Here is an 18,269-nt window from a genome sequence, read left to right on the forward strand (position 1 = left end):
CACTGCCATGACCCACAGCCTGGCACGGAATGGGTCGTTAGAAGATCTTGCACTTTCCGGCTCTGAACGCCAAAGGATGCTTTTGTCCTGACAAAAATGACTCTGGCAGTATTTCCTGGGAATTCACAGCTCGCCAGGGAGAAAAGCCTGCTCACCCTAAGTGCTACTGACTCCTAGAGACACATCTGAGCGTCAGAGAAACCAGCAGCACAAACAACCCAGGAACTACAGAGAATGGATTTGCATTCCTCTGGATAAGATCTGGACTGGAATGGGTACCAAACAAGTGACTTGGTTTTGGGTCTTGTAGATTTTCTCAAGCTCCCACATATGGCTATATTGCAATAATATATTTAGGGCTGGGATATATTGCAATAATATATTTGGGGCTGATCTTTGGTGCTCAGCTTGACTACATCACTCCATCTCTGAGGCTGCAATTCTATTTATATGCACCAACCCAGGCAGGATTGCTCCAGTCCCTCTTGGATAGAGGAAAAAAACCTTGCTTTACTCTTATATTTTAATTCAAGCAACAAGAACACACCAAGGCACAGAGTGAAGGCCTTCATCCTGTACCACCTTGCTGGGAAGGATTTGATTCCTGAACAGTTCTGGTTTGTTTACACACCAGAGCTCAGTGAACCTCGTTGCCATCATCCAGACAGAGCAGCAGAGCCGGGGGTGCCCTGGCTGAGGCTGAGCCTTTCTCCAGCCTCCAACAACACGAGCTGGCTTTGTTTTCCTCTGCCTGCTCACCACCATTTCCTGCTCAGTGCAGATGTCAAGATCAAACAAACACAGCCTCGGTGGCCGGGCCAGGCAGCGAAAACAAAGTGTCACCGGGACCGCGTGAACGCTCACGGCTTTGGTTCCCCTCCCCTCCTTTCCTGCATGTGTACCTTGCACAAAAATCAAGGCTATGAACGGGCTGGGAAAACATCTGGCAAGAGGTGCCATTGTCCCCCTGGCACTCAGGAAGCCCAGAGCTGGTGCCAGCAGGATAAGGCACTAACAGGACACATTTAAACAGCACAGAGAAAATATCAGCTTTCACTTCCTACTGAACTGCTCAACCAAAAATCTGAGTGGGAGGAGGAGGCGGCAGCACTGAACCATCACCTCCTCAAAAACAGGCAGGGAAGGACAAAGATGAGCCTGTGGCTCATCTTGCCTGAGTTGCACCAGTGTCATGGTTTTAAATATGGGTTCTAAGAGGGTTAAGGATCTGTGCCTGCCAGCATCAGTGCCCTCCTGTGTCTGGAAACAGCTTTGGTCCCACCTGTGGATGCTCTGAACACGCCCAGGTGCAGCTGAAGCCAACATGAGCTGGCAAAGGAGTGTTGGTGTGACTTTATTACCATCATTCCTTACAAATTCATCCATTCACAAGTACAAAGAGAATTCAATTGGTTCATTAATCACACATAAAATCACATAACGTGTTGGGTTGGAAGGGATCTTTAAGATCATCTTGTTCCACCTCCTCCCACGTTCAGGGACACCTCCCATGTCCCCCATGGGCTCCAAGCCCCATCCAACCTAGCCTTGGACACTTCCAGGGATCCAGAGGCAGCCACAGCTTCTCTGGGCACCCTGTGCCAGGGCCTGCCCACCCTCACAAGGAAGAGTTTCTCCCTAATTTCCAATCAAAACCTGGTTTCTGTCAGTAAGGCCACTGCCCCTTGTCTTACAGCATCTTCTCCTGTTCCCACTGCAATACTCTGAGGATTTACTTGCATCTTCCTTAAAGTCTGGCAGACAACACCAGTGGATGTGTCCTGAACTTTTAACCTCTGCTATGGGAGATCAGCTCTGGGCTACAAAAACTTTGTGAATATTTGCTAACTTTTACAGAGCAGCTGAACGTTCTGTTGAGGACCACCCGGAGACTGCCCCATGCCTCCAGGACAGGGCACTGACAGCACACACTCAGCAAAGCTCACAGAGTCAACAGCTATCCCAGAAAAACCTCTCCCTCACCAAGCTCTAAGCAGGATATTTAAAAGATGCAGGTGTTCTACAGAGAAAAAAAAAAACACCCTCTGATTGCACAATCAAAGCACACAAGGCAATTAAGGATTCCCAGTGAAGCGAGAAAGTATCTCACTTCAAATTGCCCTGCAGTGTCAAGTCTCTTGGAAAGCATTCCCTTGCAAGCCTGAGTATCTTAAAAACAAAGAGTGTGCTTGGGTGTATCCTGAAGGATTTCAAAGGATAGCCCAAACTCTGGGATGTTGGACAACAGGTCATAAAAATCAAGGAATGGGGCATTGTCCAACTCCTCACTGGGATGAACAGAAATGCTGCCACTCACAAGGTATTTCTGCTACTGTGATTCACCTTCTCAAATACCTCCTGCCAATCCCTGTGGGGAGGGAGAGAAGTGTCAGAGGAATCTGTTAAACCCCAAGGCTCTCCACAAAGATTTAGAATTTAACCCAGAAATGGGAAAACCAAGCGGCTGGAAAGGGCAGAGGAGCTTCAGGAAGGTGCTGGAGGCACTGCAGTCCTTGTAGTGACATTAAAGAAGGGTCTCAGAGCTCAGGGAAGACCAGGAAATCTCAACCCATCTTTCAACTCTCCTCCACAGAGTCTGAATAATGTGTCAAGGAATAAGGACTCCATACACTGCATTTAAATTGTTTGTTTTTTTTTTTTTTTGCCAGGACCATTCAAAACCAAACTGGAATCAGGAGAAGGCTCTCACATCAATAACATAATGCTTTCTCCATTTGGTGAAAGCTTAGAAACCAATTCTGTCTCAACCAACAGAAATTAGAGCTGCTAAAAATTCTGCACACCCAGGTAAACTGCTGACAAAGGGCTGCTTCCATCTCACACACACTGATTTTCTTTTTTTTCCCTGAAGACTTTGAACACAGAACAAGCAAACATCACACATTTTTGCAGCCTTGTGATTGCCTTTGACAAGGCAGCAAAGCAGAGATCTGCTCTGAAAAACACTGTTGCAAGACTTACCTTTAACAATGCCTTTGATGGCATCAAGCACAAATGTGATGGATATAAAAAGTGCAATTATTTCTTCTGTTGACCTGTGGAAAAAGCCCAGGAATTAATAGAGCTGCATTCAACTCTGTTCAAAGAAGAAGCAGCATATTCATCAATTTACATGAAAATATACCAATTTGAGTTAGGCTCCAACTTAGAAACAAAACCCAGTAAATCAGAGAACTTCTTTCAAGCTGGAACAATAAGCCAGAATGATACTTTCCTCATCTCACAAAATACATTTTGCAGCAAGTTCGTAATTAAGGAGCTCGTGGAATGTGTAATTTTTCCATTTGAAGAATAATCTGATCAAAATATGACTTCTTGAAAATAGCTACCTTTTAAAGAGCTTCATCAGGAGGCTGAAATTAAAGAGGGAGTAGATCACAAGGAAAAAGCTGTTCCAGAGTCCAATCCAGGCATAGAAAGCACTGAAATCCAAGTTGTAGTCGTCACAGATTCCTTGGATGACTGCAAAAGTGAAACATTCATGTGTCACAATCAACTCCTGTCACTGCCACCCAGTGATTCCCATCTGCTCCAGGCCAAAAAGAACCAATTTCAAGGCTTCACCCCAACGCATTTATTCCAAATACCATTAAAAATCCATATTCCTGCACTTCCAGAGGGACACTGGATCAACTCAAACTGTTCTCCCCTTCCATCATGAGAAATGGGGAGAGACACTTGGAAAAATATTCCCCCCCCATACTGCTCAAAGCATTTTTCCTAGGGATTGAGGCCACAAAAGCCCGTGGACATTTTGGGATGCTCTTGAGCAAGGGGTCTCACAGCTGCTCTTTCCAGCTGCTCCTAGCCCATCCTCTGATTATCCCCACACACATTGAGTTTGTTCTTTTGGCTGATCTCTGGTTCATTGACATCATCTTGCAGTACCTGGAAAGCTGCTGATGATACTTTAAAACATTGATTAAAAAAAAAATCCAAAACTCAACAAACCCAAAAAACTTTGTCTCAAGCTGGTTAAACACATCCACATGAGAAAACCTTTACTTAAACAGATTTCCTCATTGAGGCTGAAGAAATGCTTATTTTCATGAAAATAAAAAAAAAATTTCTCTGCAAAAATTTGAACTAAACCAGGAGCTGGTCTCGACGATCCCCGTGGGTCCCTTCCAACTTGGGATATTCTGATGGTGATGGAAAGGGGAGGAATTTGATTGAGGTTTTGCAGAATCCCAGAATATCCTGAACTGGAAGGGACCCCCCCAGGATAATCGAGCCAACTCCTGGCCCCACACAGGACACCCCAACAATCAATCCCATGATGTGCTTGAGAGCCCAGTCCAAGCACTCCTTGACTTTGTGCCCTGTAACTCCCCAGAGGAGTTTGTTCCCACGCCCCACCACCCTCTGGGGAGAGAACCCTTCACTGACAGCAGCCATTAAACATCAATTTATCAACCAAACCCAACTAAAACTCTACAAAGCTCCCACCCGAAGTCCCAATCCCTCAATCCCCTGCTGCAGACCTGTAGCAGACTCACCATTGATGTAGAGGGCCAAGGGAGCTGTGGTCAGCAGCACCACCAGGGGCTGCCCCGAGAAGAGGGCGTAGAGCAGCCCTCCGATGCACTGCCCGAAAATTGTCTTCCGCACATCTGGAATTGGGGAGGATGGAAACAAAAACAGGGATTTGGGTCAACCCCTGCCTCATCCAGGAGCATTCACATGGCAGAGAAACCAACCACTAATGAGGAGAAGAAATGTTTAAAGAGTGCAGAGGTAATACAATCATAAATCAAAAAGTGACTCTTTATTCGTATCCATAATTTAGGCTTCCAGATGTTCAGCTAATTGGTGGACTGTGGGATTTTTTTCTGTGTATTGTTATATTTTATAAATACATTTAAAATGTATTTATTTTATTTTAACACTTATAAGACCTAACCAGTGCTTGTTTGAACTGTTACTGCAGCACAAGCTGCTTCTACAACTGGGATAAAGGATGATGTTTAGCTCTGTCCCAGGGATTTCAATACTGGCAATCAAATCCAGGTCAAAAGCACAGGAGCTTGTGCCAAGAAAAATGTGCAAATAATTACATTAAGTCAGCATAATTAAAAAATACAGTAGCATACATCTGTATCAGTCCAAGTCAAATGATAACCCCCAAAGCAGTGTTCAATTTTTCTGGTTTTCAACAAAAGTAATGAACTTAATTAGAAAAAAAAAAAAATCCTTCAGTTGTGGTTTTGGGTTTGTTTTCCCCCTGTAAATAAAAACTATCAGAACTTTCTGTGACCAGAATGACACTTTGAATACATGGAATCAAATGGACAAAACTGATAAATTTAAGAAGCACAACACTGATGAACTCACCAATAGCTCCTCGGGTATTTTCATCGTTGAGGGACCCAAAGGCAATGGATGGAAGGAGGCAGGCAAAGTACAGAAAGATCATGGTCGTGATGTATTTCCCTATAGCTTTGTTGTTCCCAATAATACCTGGGGCAAACCACAACAAAAATCACGTTGGTAAAGCACTGAAAACCTCACATCAGCCACAGGCACTGCTAGGTCACCTGGAGAAGCAGAAATTCAGTCCACACCTTCAACATGTAACCGAACTGTTGTTGTTTGATTCTGCACAACCCACACTCTTCTGTTCATCTGGGACCAGAAGTAGCACCAAAATTGCCACCAGACATTTTTAACATCATCAAAACAGGAAATACAAGAAGCCTTTTGCTCAGTTTTGTCAGTCCCCAGAGCTTGGAAGAGGATCAAGGCAGAAACTGTAAGTTCAGGGTTCATAAACCCCCACCCCTGCCTTTTTAATACCAACTTTTCAGCCATTCTGGACTGTGTCCCTAATGAGCTTCATGACAATCTCTTGTCTTCCCTACTCTTGTCTTGGGCAGGAAAACATGAAGCACTTCATTTTTCCCTAGACAGAAGTCTAAGGCTGTAGCTTTGAATCAATAATATGCTACCCTGAGCCAAAACATGACAGTAGGACACAAAAACAAACAGCCCCAGAGGTCAGGAATGGCTACACCGAGCTTTGCTTTAACAAGTCCTGCTGAAAGAACAGCCTCTCTCTTTTCCATCCACTCACCCCTCTCATCTCCATCGGAAAAAACACACCAGGCCAAAACACAAAGCAGCCAGAAAGAGAATTAAAGTGTCAGAATATGAATTTAAGAGCCTCTGAAGTAGCTTCCCTTCCCCTTCCTGTTTTCAGGCTGATGTTGATATGAGCTCACTGGGGATGCACAGGAGAAAGGATGAGATGACAGCAGCTGATGTTGCTCCAGGAGAACACAACTTTTTCCACAGAACAGAGAGGATGCACTGGAAAAAGTCTCCTCAGCCTCCAGCCTGCTTGTGCCACCATCCCTGATGATGCTTTTCCTCTGAGACAGCTGGAAGAGCTTGGAGCTGCCCAATTGCCCTTTCTGGAAGGCTCCAGAGCAGAGAATTCCCACACAGGAATCTGCTCTGAGCCCCCAAACGCCCACCTAAGCTTTTGCAGCATCAGTCCCTTGCTGAGAGAAGTAAAACCCAATGAGTTGGATCAGATAAAGGAGGGCTTGGCTTTTGAGGTTATTGGTGCCACACTGAAAATCTTTATCACCAGAATGAAAAGAACAAAAATCTCTCAATGACTTTGGGATCTTATCTAACATCTGCTTTCTGCACCACTTGCAGGGCAGAGATAAGGATGGGAGGAGGATGTAAAAACCCAGAAATCAAAGGTGATGTGTAATGAACAGGCAGCCACATGAATAAAGGACACCTTGTGCGGTGCCTGCTTGCAGGCAGGAGAGGAACAGACACAAACAGCACTTCTGATGCTCAGCATCCTCAAACTGCAGGCTAAAACCTGACAAGAGAGACACCTCAAGCATGCAAATATGAGCTTGACCTTTTGGGAGTCATCAGACCAGCTGTTCCCAGGCAAATTCCTTTCCATTTATTGGGAAGATCCAGAAACCATAGGTCACATTTCTGACCACTCCTGGCAACCCAAAGGGCCTGGAATTTAATTCTCACAGATGAAGACATCCCGTGATCCTGAGTCCAACAGCTGCAGGCTCCTACCTCACACTCCAAACTGCTCGAAATCTTTAGAGAAAAGGAAGGATTTGGCAAGACAAACAGGGCTGAGGGGTGGTTCCATGAGTAGACACATTCTGGTTCAGAGGATTCTCTGTCATTCCAAAATACTGCTTTTTGGGCAAGGGAGTCCTTCCAATATGAAATGTCAGGGGTAACAATGCCTGGAAGCTTTGAAATAATTTCTGAAAGGACAACCAGGTCCAGAGAAGCAAATAATATCTTTTTTAAGGGCAAAGGAGCCCTTGCTGGTCATGGAGGTCCTTTTGCATAAGGGTATGGCCTCAAGCTGTACCAAGGGAAGTTCAGTTGAACATCAGGAGGAATTTCCTCATGGCAAGGGTTGTTGAACACTGGAATGGGCTGTCCAGGGAGGCAGTGAGTGCCCACCCCTGGAGCTGTCCAAGGAAGGACTGGAGGTGGCACTCAGTGCTCCGGGCTGGTCACAAGGTGGGGATTGGGCACAGCTTGGACTCAGTCTTGGAGGTTTTTTCCAGCTTCAGTGATTCTGTGATTCATCCTGGCTGGGTCCAAGACTTACATCACTTTCTTTAATCCATAATCAGCCAGATAAGATTCTAGGATCAAGAATCCTTCTGGTGGGCAGCGAAATTCACTTTGTAATGGAGACAATAATTACACCAGATTAAACACACTCCTTCCCAAAGCTGATTGCTCACTCCTTTATTACAGTCACGACCAAACATTGCCTCTTCTTGTACAGATCCACCTGCCATAGGCACTGAAATCCAGCATCAAGCAAAATTTACCTTTCTGCCTTTTTAAAACCAAACATTTTCAGGATGTTCTGCAGCCCATGGACTGCTGTGGCTTCATTCAGAAGGTGGTGAGCTGCATTATGATGGCATTTCATCTGTGACAGGCTCATAAAGCCACTGAAAAATGTGTCACTCCACCTGCACCATGGAAATTTATAGCATAAAAATCAACTCTTGGTCCAGCTGTGGAATTTGAGTAGCTGATTATTACAGGAGCATTCCCCTGAAATTAATGTATAGCTACACACTGGAATGGGGAGCAATTATGTTCATCAAAGTGACAGTTCCATTTTACCTGCCTGGATTTCTGAAATGTCACAGTTTGTAGAGACAAGGTTACAGTTTCAAGGGAAACTGCAGCAATTCTGACCTCACTTTGCTTGGGATTCCACAGCAGTAAGTTAATGACCAGCAGCCCTAAAAACTGGGTTTACAGCTCCTGAAGTCTATTAATTGTATATTTACTAAATCAAAATCACAACTCATGGACATTCTCTGAACTGCCTGTTAATGTATCTTCCCAATTCTCTGAAATATCCATGCAAAGAAAGTTTAATTACACTGACCTGCAGCACAGCAGCAAGGTCATTAAAGCCTTAATTAAAAAAAAAAAAAAACAAACAAAAAAAAAACAAACAAAAAAAAAAAAAAAAAAAACAAAACAAAAAAAAAAAAAACCAAAACATTTTCATATTAGAACACTGTAAAACTCAGAATTACAAACTTCTCCTAATGCCCTCAAGCTGGGCTTTCATTTATGTGATGGTTGCTGGACTCTGCCCAATGTTATGAAGACGAATCTTCCCTGAAGTCCTGTGAAGAGTAAATCACAGAACAAGTGGGACTAAGAACTCAACTGGAAAAAGAAATCCACTCAGGGAGTTTGGAGCAGAAGCCAAGCTGAGAGCAGAGAGGCATGAAAAATCAGATCAAAGCTCAGCCCTTTCCCTTTCCATCTCACTTCTTCAGCCCATTTCCCAAGAAATCCTGGGTCTCTTGGAAGGAAACATCCATCGACAAAACATGATGCATCTTTAGAACATTCCATCCACCTCTGACACAAAGAGACCCCAAAGCAACCCAGGTTGGATGTTTTGGGGAATCATGACAAGTTCAGGATGTTAAACTTTGTACCCAGGTGGTATTTAGGGATGAAGGGCTGCAGAGTGATGCAGGAGCTCCCTCATATCTGATCTAGGGCAAGAGAGGCACGGAAGAGAAGGAATCTGAAATCCCTTTATTTCCCCTCCTTCCCCAGGAATGGAATCCTGACACACAAGGTGGCCAAGGCAACCAGGCAGGAAAGCTGATGAGGATTTGGCACACACCAAAGCCACTCCATGGTCAACATTTCAGCTCTGGGCTCAGATCAAGGTTTAAACTCTGAGCCACCTTAGACAGCCAGCAAAACAAAAGCTCACTTTCAAATCCTATTTCTCTGATGTTTTCAAGCCTTCCCTCTAAGCATGCCCACACTGCAGGGAGCTTAGGAGATCTCACTCCTGCAAAACACCACAGCAAATCCCAAGGATGCTGCCAGCAGACCTCAGGAGCTGGTTAGGGACCCTCTGCAGGACCAAGGACAGGGAGAAATCCACACTTCCAGCAGAACTATCCACCCACCACAGCCAGGTGTCAAAGACACAGGCCCAGAAAAAAACAGGGAGAAAGAGAATTAACCTCAGTTCTCCTCTTTTTTCCTTCATCTTCCCTCCCCAGGAGGTGAAGGAATACAGATATGTAAAAACAAAGCATCAAAGTTCACCACAAAAATCTCAGGCACCTCACATTTCCCACTGGGCACTTCAGGCACTGCAATTGTCTTTGTTCCTCTGTGTTGTACCAGAAAATAACACTGAAGAATGAGGACAGCAGCTTTCAGGAGTTTCAGAAATCTTGTATCTATCTGAGTGTAGGCAGAATCCCCTTTCTCTCAAACCAGCCTCAATATAAAGAAGTTTCTGGAAGCTCCAGTTTGAGGCTTAAAGAGTAATAAAATTGACACACAAGTGCTTTGAGCCAATTTGACAGGATCAGGATGAAGTTCAGTCACACTGATTTTTTTTTTTTAAGACAGAATCCTACACACAAAGGTCATAGCCAAATGGAGTAAATTTCCAGTTTAAAGGAAAACTACAGGAGTTCTCAGGCTCAGTATAACCCAACTGTTTGTCTTTAGATGCTCCTGCTGGAAGACACCTATTAAAAGTCATCTTTATCACCAAAATCCTGAGGAAAAAAAAAAATTAGAAAACTCTTCCTTGATCCTTTGACCCATTCAGTAAAATGCACAAGACTTTGCCACAAAACAAAGTTGACAAGTTCCTAATCTGGAGTAAAAGGGAAAAGAAAAAAGAGAAATACTTTTCCTTTAAGGATAATTTGTGCAGTGTGTGAAGAGGACCAATCCCACAAAACTCCAACTGGCCAAAGATTTGCTGGTCCTACAGAAAGCCTCATTATTTATCACCCTGCCCCTGATGGGTTTATCTGTCTAACCCCAAACCCCAGGATGCTTCTCAGATTAAGGATTTAGAGACTCCAACCATTCAAAACACAGCATCTTTGTAATTCAGAGCTCTTTGATGGTGCACATGTGGCTGTCTGGAGTGCAGATACTGGGATAGTTCAAATCCCTCGTGTTCTGATGCACCACTGCTTTGAGATGCTCCAGGAATTCCACATTCCTGATCACCTTCAGTCTCAGTGGTTTATGGCAGATGCTTCATGCTCCATCTGCTTTTCATTTCAGGCAGTTCCTTAAAGAATTCATCCTAACTTCTGGTTTCTGGGAAGAAATGGCCATACTAACACACAGTGCTTTTTTAGAAAACCCCTTTTTCCCCATTTCCTATTGAAAGGACACAACTGCCCCTACACTGAGAACATCCCATTTGAGCTGAAGTAGTTCTGGAGTTGCACTGGGCTCTTTTCCACTCTCCAGAAGCTGTATTACACAACACTGACATTTTTTAACCTGGTGGTTGCATTTTATCCCAATTTTATGCCCATTCTGTACATCAGTGTGTGCAAAGCTTGCAGAGCTCACAGCCAAGAGCCCAGGGCTGAGGCAGCACCCACGGGGTCATTTGGATGCAGTCAGAGCCACAATATGGACCCTGAAAGGGGCTTCCAAGTCTGCTGACAGCCAGAATTGGCTGCAGGACCAAAATCTGATGTTTTTGTGCCTGCTGGGCTCAGACAGGCACAGCAGACACTGCTGTGTCTTGAGGTGAACATGGGTCCCCACAAGGCGCTTCTGCAGCACTTCCCTTCTCAATATCCCTTTATAATGAAAAATGAGCCTTTGACAGCTCTAGAAAGCAACAGCCAAAGAGATGAATGTCCAGATTGGGAGCTGAAGTCCCCTGCCAGACCTGATGCCAGTGATGCACATGCCAAAAAAATTAATGTTTCTGTTTTATCCAAATCCTTCCTGCTCCCCTGAAAATTGTTTTACATCCTCTGTCCTCTTCAAAACTCCTCAAATCCCCAGAGAAATCAGCATGAGCCCTCCCATCACACCAAGTCTCCTGAAAATAAGTTTCATCCCAGCAGTGCCAAAGCACCTGGAGAAAGCAAGCACTCAGCACTCAACCCCTGTGCTAAGCCAACATCTCATTCACGTTCCTCTGCTGGCTGGAAGGGAGTGAGGACACACATCCACAGCCTTGGCCAGGCTTCTCTGAAGCTCAAGCTGCCTCTGGAAGGTGGCTTTGCAAGAGAAGACTCTAAAAATTTGGGTTTGGGTGGGCATCTTGGTTTTTTTATGCCTAATCCAAGTAAGATCACCCTCATCTCACGAGCCTTCACAGCACTTGTGCACTGAGGAAGGCAGAGACACACTTGAGCTAAAGTAGATTTAACAGCAGGAAGGGATAAATTCCTGATTTATCTGATAAATCTCCAAGGCTCTCCCTGCCTACACTTCAATTCTCTGTTTTATTTGAACTTTCTGGGTATGAGATTGAATATAGTAACCAGCTCCCCAACAAGCTGCAAGGAACAGGTTTTGATGTCAGGCTGGGGCTCCGTAATCCCGCTTTGCCCTGAAGATTCCGCCCAGCCTTCGAGAAAGTGAAAGTCTGTGAGTGAAAAGGGAGAAAACAACTCTTAAAAACCCCAAGGCCACTGTGGGAGCTGCATCAGGCTGAGGCTCACTATAAACACTGTGTGCTGCTCCTGTGATCTGGCGGCAGCGGACGAGCCGTATCCTGTTTTTCACAACACCGGGCTGAAGTTACTGCAGCTCACATTTTGTTTAAGCATTCTCAACTCCCACAGCATCACTATAATTAGTGTGGAGCTAACTTGCAGAGGCAGCAGAAAGGGCCTATCAGGCCAGTGCTGAGTAATTAGATTGCAAGGAGTTGATCTGAGTCTACGCACGGCAATAATTGATCCATTTAATCACTGCTTAATAAAAATGAAAATCCTCATCCGCGCACAGCCAGCACCTTCATTAAGGAAACGCTGCAGGAGCCTCATCTCCAGTGCTCCACGCTGCCCATTCACAGGCTTTTGCCAAAACACCCTTTTAAACAAGGGCCAGGAGAGCTGTTACACATATCAAAGCACACACTGAATGCACACTGTAAACAGGACATCACATCACAAAAAAAATAAAAAATCCCCAATCGGGGCAGCGCTTCCATAAACATTGGCCAACGTACCGTCGGTGAAGTCCAGCGCGTACACTGGGAATCTTCGTGCAATGTCATCAGAAATCCCCTTGCCAATACTGAGAAAGTCGTGCAGCTGAAGAAAGGAAGGAAGTGCTGTGTCAGTGTAAAGGCTCATGCATTGTTAAAGAGATTAAGCTCCTTATTCAACCCTGATAGGAGCGAGAGGGCTCCTTTTGAATAGGGCATTCAAATCCCATCTTGTCATGGTAATAAAAATAAACTCGCTGGGATTCAATTTATATCCTCATAGCATTGTAAAAGAGAAAATCCCCCAGACCACCCTGTTTTCCTCCCTTCCTTCCCCTTTCCCCTCCCATTCCTATCTGCATCCCTGTTTTGCAGGTGAGGGAGCTGAGGATCCACTGGATGGATCAGACATTGGGTGCCCTGGGGTTAAACGTGTCTGAGGTGCCTTCCCCATCCCACCACACAACTTTTCCTTTAGATGCAGCACAAGAATTCCCCTAAATCCACCTGAAACCTCTAAAAGAGGATCCCCAGCAAGTGCTTCTTCCTTGGCATTGAGACCTCAAAGAGATGTGAGGGAATTCAGGCTGTCTACACCTCAAACTCCACCAACAGGGAAAAGCTTGAATAAATCCACACAACCAAGCCGTAATTTCTGCCCATTAAAACACAATAAAAACACTGGGGAAGGGTTCCAAAAATCCAACATGTTCCCTCTTATTCCTGGTTTGGGGGCCTGCAAGGTGCAGTGGGATTGCTGATAGGATCTGGTGCTCAGCACAGGCAATGAGGAGCTTGTCAGGAATATGTGACAGCTGCTGTTGACTCTCAGCCTCCCAATCCTCACAACTCCTTCCTTATGGAAAGCACATGGAAAGCATCAGGGTAGGCAACACTTACAAATGAGGCACCTGTCAGATTTTTTCCTGTTACTCTCAGAGCACAGAAACCACTCTGAAAATCAAATGCACCTTTATGCAGTGATAACAACTCCAGCTGCCTCAGCTAAAACATTTCATGTATTTGTTGCAGAACCAGGCACAGAAGACTTATAACCTCTGCTAGGGAGTGTAAGGGGAGAAATAAAAATCACAGACACAAAATTTACACCGACAGATCATCTCAAAGCAGCAGGGAGCTCTTCCTTTGGGTGCTTTGAGTGGAAATTGATAAAAATGCCTGCTTTAGAAAGGTACAGTGTTCATTTAATGGACTACACACAGCTTTGCTTTCTCTCCTGGGACTCACCTGTTTGCAGCACCTGGAAAATCGGAAGCAGAAACAAAATAAAGAAGGGAATCTTTTCCTTTAGAAGGAAAGGGCACAGCAATCACTGGGTTTGGGGTGCAAAAGAGGATCAGCTCCTTTATCAGTGACCATATCATCTCAGATTTCAGCTATTTAAGTCAATTCTGTTGCAATTTGCCAATGCACCTGTAGGACTTTTCAAACTTTAGGACAGTTTCAACCCTAACCTGAACAACCAGGATGAGCAGACAGATGTGCTGCCAGCAGACACCATCTGCATTTTAAGCATTTCCGAAAAATCTCTGTGCTTCAACCATATTTGGTGGCAGAGTTGGACATCAAAGCCAGATGCACTCGAAAAGCAATTTAATTTTTCCCCCCAGAAAGAGATTCCTGAAGGCATGAGTCAGCCAGAGAATCACAATGGCCTCAGACTGGGATGTTTACTTATCATGCTGCAGTGAGCACGGGGAAAAGGATGCTCGGGGTGTCTCATCTTCCAGGGAAGGAGGAGCGTGGCTGCTGCTGGCCTGGGGCAGCAGGGAGGGGGCTCTGGGGAACAAAACCTGTTCCAGGCAGCTGGGAGTGTGCTGAGGAGGAAAGCACTGCCTAACTCATCCCACAAGGCACCAGGGTTATGTTTAAGACTCGCCCTGATTTCCTCATGCACTCATTTCTTGTGTGTGTGAGTGTGAAACGAGGGTAGGGGGTGTCAGTGGAACCTCTCCAGTAGGAAAAGCTGTTCCTTCTGTTGGGCTGATCCTCCTGTGAGATTTCCTCTCTGCTCTCTACCCTCAGACTCAGCCTGGGCTGCACCAGAGATATCACAGAATCACAGAATGGTTTGGGCTGGAAAGGACCTCAAAGCCCACCCAGGTCCACTCCCTGCCACAGGCAGGGACACCTTCTTCTAGCCCAGGTTGTTCCAAGCCCCGTCCAGCCTGGCCTTGGACACTTCCAGGGATCCTGGGGCAGCCACAGCTCCTCTGGGCACCCTGTGCCAGGGTCTCACAGGGAAGGATTTCTTCCTAATATCCCATCTAAATCTACCTCTTAATGCCATTCCCCCCTCTCCTGTCACTCCACACCTTGAAGAAGTCCCTCTCCAGCCCTCCTGCAGGTCTCTTTCCAGTAGGAGGCCGCTAAAAGACTGAGTACAAAAGACAAAAAAAAATACAAAATGCAAAAGACTAAGTTTACTGGCCTCCAAAGTTACAGCCCTTTTTGGTTTCACTTTTATCCCCCAGCCTAGCCAAACAGATGAAGTTCATGAATTTTTCCACTTTGCATTCTACAAATCTCTCCCAGCTTCTTGCCATTATTTGGGTTAGAGGAAGAGGGAAAGCCAGCACTTAGCAGCTACAAAGCCAAACAGAAAAAATCTGCTCCAACAACTCTGACCCTTCTTCAGCCCTCCCCAAAAGTGCTGGGGGGTGGCAGGAGTATTTTACAGAGGTCAGGGACATGAGTCTGTGCAAAACCACTACATCCTCCATATCCCCCTCCTGCTGATGCTGAGCACACACAGCCCCCTCAGCAAATCCACACAGGACACAAAATCAGGGCCAGAAAAACATCACAGCTGTTAGGGGCTCCTCCATGAACAAAATCACAATTAGATGCCTCAGTAAACAAGAGGATTTCAGGCTGACTTAATTATGATTGAGTACATAGCCTTGCCTAAATAATCCTCTGAGATGAGCCAAGGCAAAGTGACAGTGCTGTAGGCACAGCAGGGAATGTGACTGTCACATCCCCCTCAGTATTTCCAGCAGAGGTAAAAACAAGCACTTGCAAAAATCCCACTCACACCCAGAATTTAAGGTCTGGTTCCTCCCCCATCACTGCAGGACCCAAGAGGCCAGATTTTCATGTCACCCAGAGACTTTACACCTTCCTGAGAGCTCACTTGTCATAGTCCAGGGGCTCCAGTGAGGGTGTTTATTTCTCTGGGGGTGGCTGACAGGTTGAAATTACACTCCTGTTCTCACATGGGTTTGTGCTCATATTAAATGCTTCCTCTCCAGAAGGGAGGAGATGCTGGAGATGGCTCTCAGGAGCTGAGGAATCCAGCCTAGGAGCTCAAATCAACCTCACTTCTCCAGGCAAACCTTGGCTTGCCAGGAAATCTCCTTTCCCAGCTCTTTGTGCTGGCAGGGCATGGTGGGGATACAGAGGCTGCATCTCCCAAGAGCTCAAGGATAAAATGGTTTTGAAAAAAATAACAGCAAAGCCAGGCCCACAACTGTCAATGCCAAAAGCAAGAGCTGAAGGAAGAAGTGTCACCCTCTACAGCACTGGCTTGGAGAAATCAGGATTCTGCCTGGCCAAGGCTGCTTTTCCAAGCAGGCCAGCAGGAATCACCAGTCTCAGGGCCAAAATCTACAAGCTCAGTGTCTCATCCAGCTCCCCTCACCAAACCACAGAGCAGAAAACCCTCTGGAGACATTGTTTTGCTATTTTTAGCAAAAGACAAAGTCAGACACTTTAACTGCTCTAACAAAAACCCATTTGAAAGGCCAGGTGTAGAGGGTTAAACCTACTATAGGTAAATTACTACTCCAAATATCCCTGCCTTGCACGACCTGGGTTTAAAGAGGGTTTCAGGACTTGTTCTGCAAAGTTAAGAGCAGATATGGGGTCTAGCAAAGTTCAAAGCACTACCTATAAGCAAGGGGATTCCGCAGGAAAAACATGAGCTTTGCTCATTTCCAGATGTGCAGATCAAACCCCTTAAATCTGTTCCGGGGGGGGAAAAAAAATGTGGTAAGTGAAGCAGCTCCTGCACTGTAAGCAACCCAAAGCTTTGGGGTTATTTGTAATGCACAGACAGGAGCAGCATGCTGGAGATGGCACAGTTTGTTTTTCAGGTATGCTGTCTGCTTAAAGAATGGATTTCTGACCAGAAAAACAAAGCAATGACCAACACACAGGAAATTCCAGAAAAGAAAGCTGAGTTACAGCATTTCCCTCGAACTTTAAAGTACAAAGCAAGTAATGTTTTACAGAGCTACAGATCAAACAGGGAGAATTCAGGCCAAATACAGGCAACTTTTAAGTGAAATTACCGTGCAGAGATGGCCAAGAAGCCTTTTGGCTGCAGGAAAGACAAGCAGCAGCTTCCTTCAGAGCCTTCTGATTGTAAGGATTAAGTACCTTGGACTGACAAGGAGCAGGGATCCATTAATCCCACCCTCGACTAAGCATCTGGAATCAAAGTGCTGTAACCATTCCAACCCCCAAATGCTCTGCATCCCTTCAGCACCTGCCTCTTTAAAGTGTTTTTTTTGGAGATTTACAGCAGAATCTGAGGGAGGTGGATGTGCACACAGCAGAACTTTGGGGAAGCCTTGGTGTTGGGAGCTTGCTGGGAATGCTGCTGCAAGCACTGGCCTCAAGTGTTCACCTCCTCACCCTAAATCCCCTTGGATGGATGGATGGATTTGGACACCAGGGCATGGCAGAGGTGCTGGCCAAGCCTTACCTTGAGTTGTTTGTTACCGTGTGATTTGTGCCCATCTTTCATTCCTGAGGGTCTCTGATTGGCCACCGTCAGCAAGTGGCGTTGGTGCACCAAGGCCTCCTTGAACTCCTCCTCAGTTTTGGTTTCCAGAAGCTTCTGCCGGAAGGTTATGTCTGAAAACATCGTGGCAAAGGTCCTGCCCACCTCTGTGGCCGTTTTGGTGCTTTTCTAAGAAGGTGAAAAAAAAGACAGAAAAAGTGCTTGTAAAACCATTTAATTTCACTTCTGAAAGGTAAATCCCGGAATTCATCCCTCTGAAGAGGAACCTGCCCGGCTCCCAAGATCCCAGAGAGAGCTGAGGAAGGAGAGCACATTTGGAAGCTGTTGCAGATGAACACACATCCACAGCAGAATCCTCTGGAGGCACCAACACAGCTCCTGAAGCCCTGATTGATCTTTACTTGATCAACTTCCCAGAAACCAATCCAAAGCTGAATCGTGCTGAGTGTGCATTTTATCCCTGGTTTCCCTTCAAGACAAGACAAAAATCTTTGCTACTGAACAGCACCTCAGCATTGCTGCTCCTGGGGTGGAAGGGTGCTGCAGTCAAGGTTTCTGCAGGTACTGATGTCTTGATTATTGTGCTCATCTGATTCCTATTTTCTGGGCATTAAAACTCAATTCACTTGGCCACTCTGGGGCAATTCTGGCTGCACAAGTGGAGACTGAGAGCTCTCAGCTCAAGTAACCACTGGCACAGAGGAAAGGATGGGGAAAAAAAAGCTGGGAATGCACAAGGAGCTCTCGTCTGTCTTCACTAAATGTCTGGAAGGGACAGGAGTCTTGCAGACATGAAAAAAGTGCTTATTTTCAGGATTTAATATTTCTGTGAGACACAGGCCTGATCTGTGGGGGTCCAGCTTCCAACAGAATCCAAGCTGCTTTCCTACTGCAGGAAATTAGATGCAAAGGGAAGAGTGAAGGAGGCTGAGGTCCCCACCCCTGCACAAACCCACCAAATCCAAGCTCTCC

At 45.6% G+C, this 18,269-nt stretch overlaps 1 protein-coding gene across 4 annotated transcripts in view; it reads right to left on the minus strand.

Annotated features, from left to right (window-relative positions):
* Positions 1-18,269, minus strand: part of SLC4A11 (solute carrier family 4 member 11) — a 67,504-nt gene that overhangs the window by 20,875 nt on the left and 28,360 nt on the right. For all 4 annotated transcript variants that reach the window (XM_053940325.1, XM_053940323.1, XM_053940327.1 and 1 more), the window contains 6 exons: positions 17,259-17,465; positions 12,548-12,632; positions 5,356-5,481; positions 4,521-4,634; positions 3,351-3,483; positions 2,983-3,056 (listed from right to left, as the gene is read on the minus strand). In XM_053940325.1, the coding sequence (XP_053796300.1) occupies positions 2,983-3,056; positions 3,351-3,483; positions 4,521-4,634; positions 5,356-5,481; positions 12,548-12,632; positions 17,259-17,465 (739 nt within the window). The remainder of the gene's footprint in view (positions 1-2,982; positions 3,057-3,350; positions 3,484-4,520; positions 4,635-5,355; positions 5,482-12,547; positions 12,633-17,258; positions 17,466-18,269) is intronic.

The sequence above is a fragment of the Vidua chalybeata genome, chromosome 4 (genome assembly GCF_026979565.1).
Source record: "Vidua chalybeata isolate OUT-0048 chromosome 4, bVidCha1 merged haplotype, whole genome shotgun sequence".
Lineage (NCBI taxonomy): Eukaryota > Metazoa > Chordata > Aves > Passeriformes > Viduidae > Vidua > Vidua chalybeata.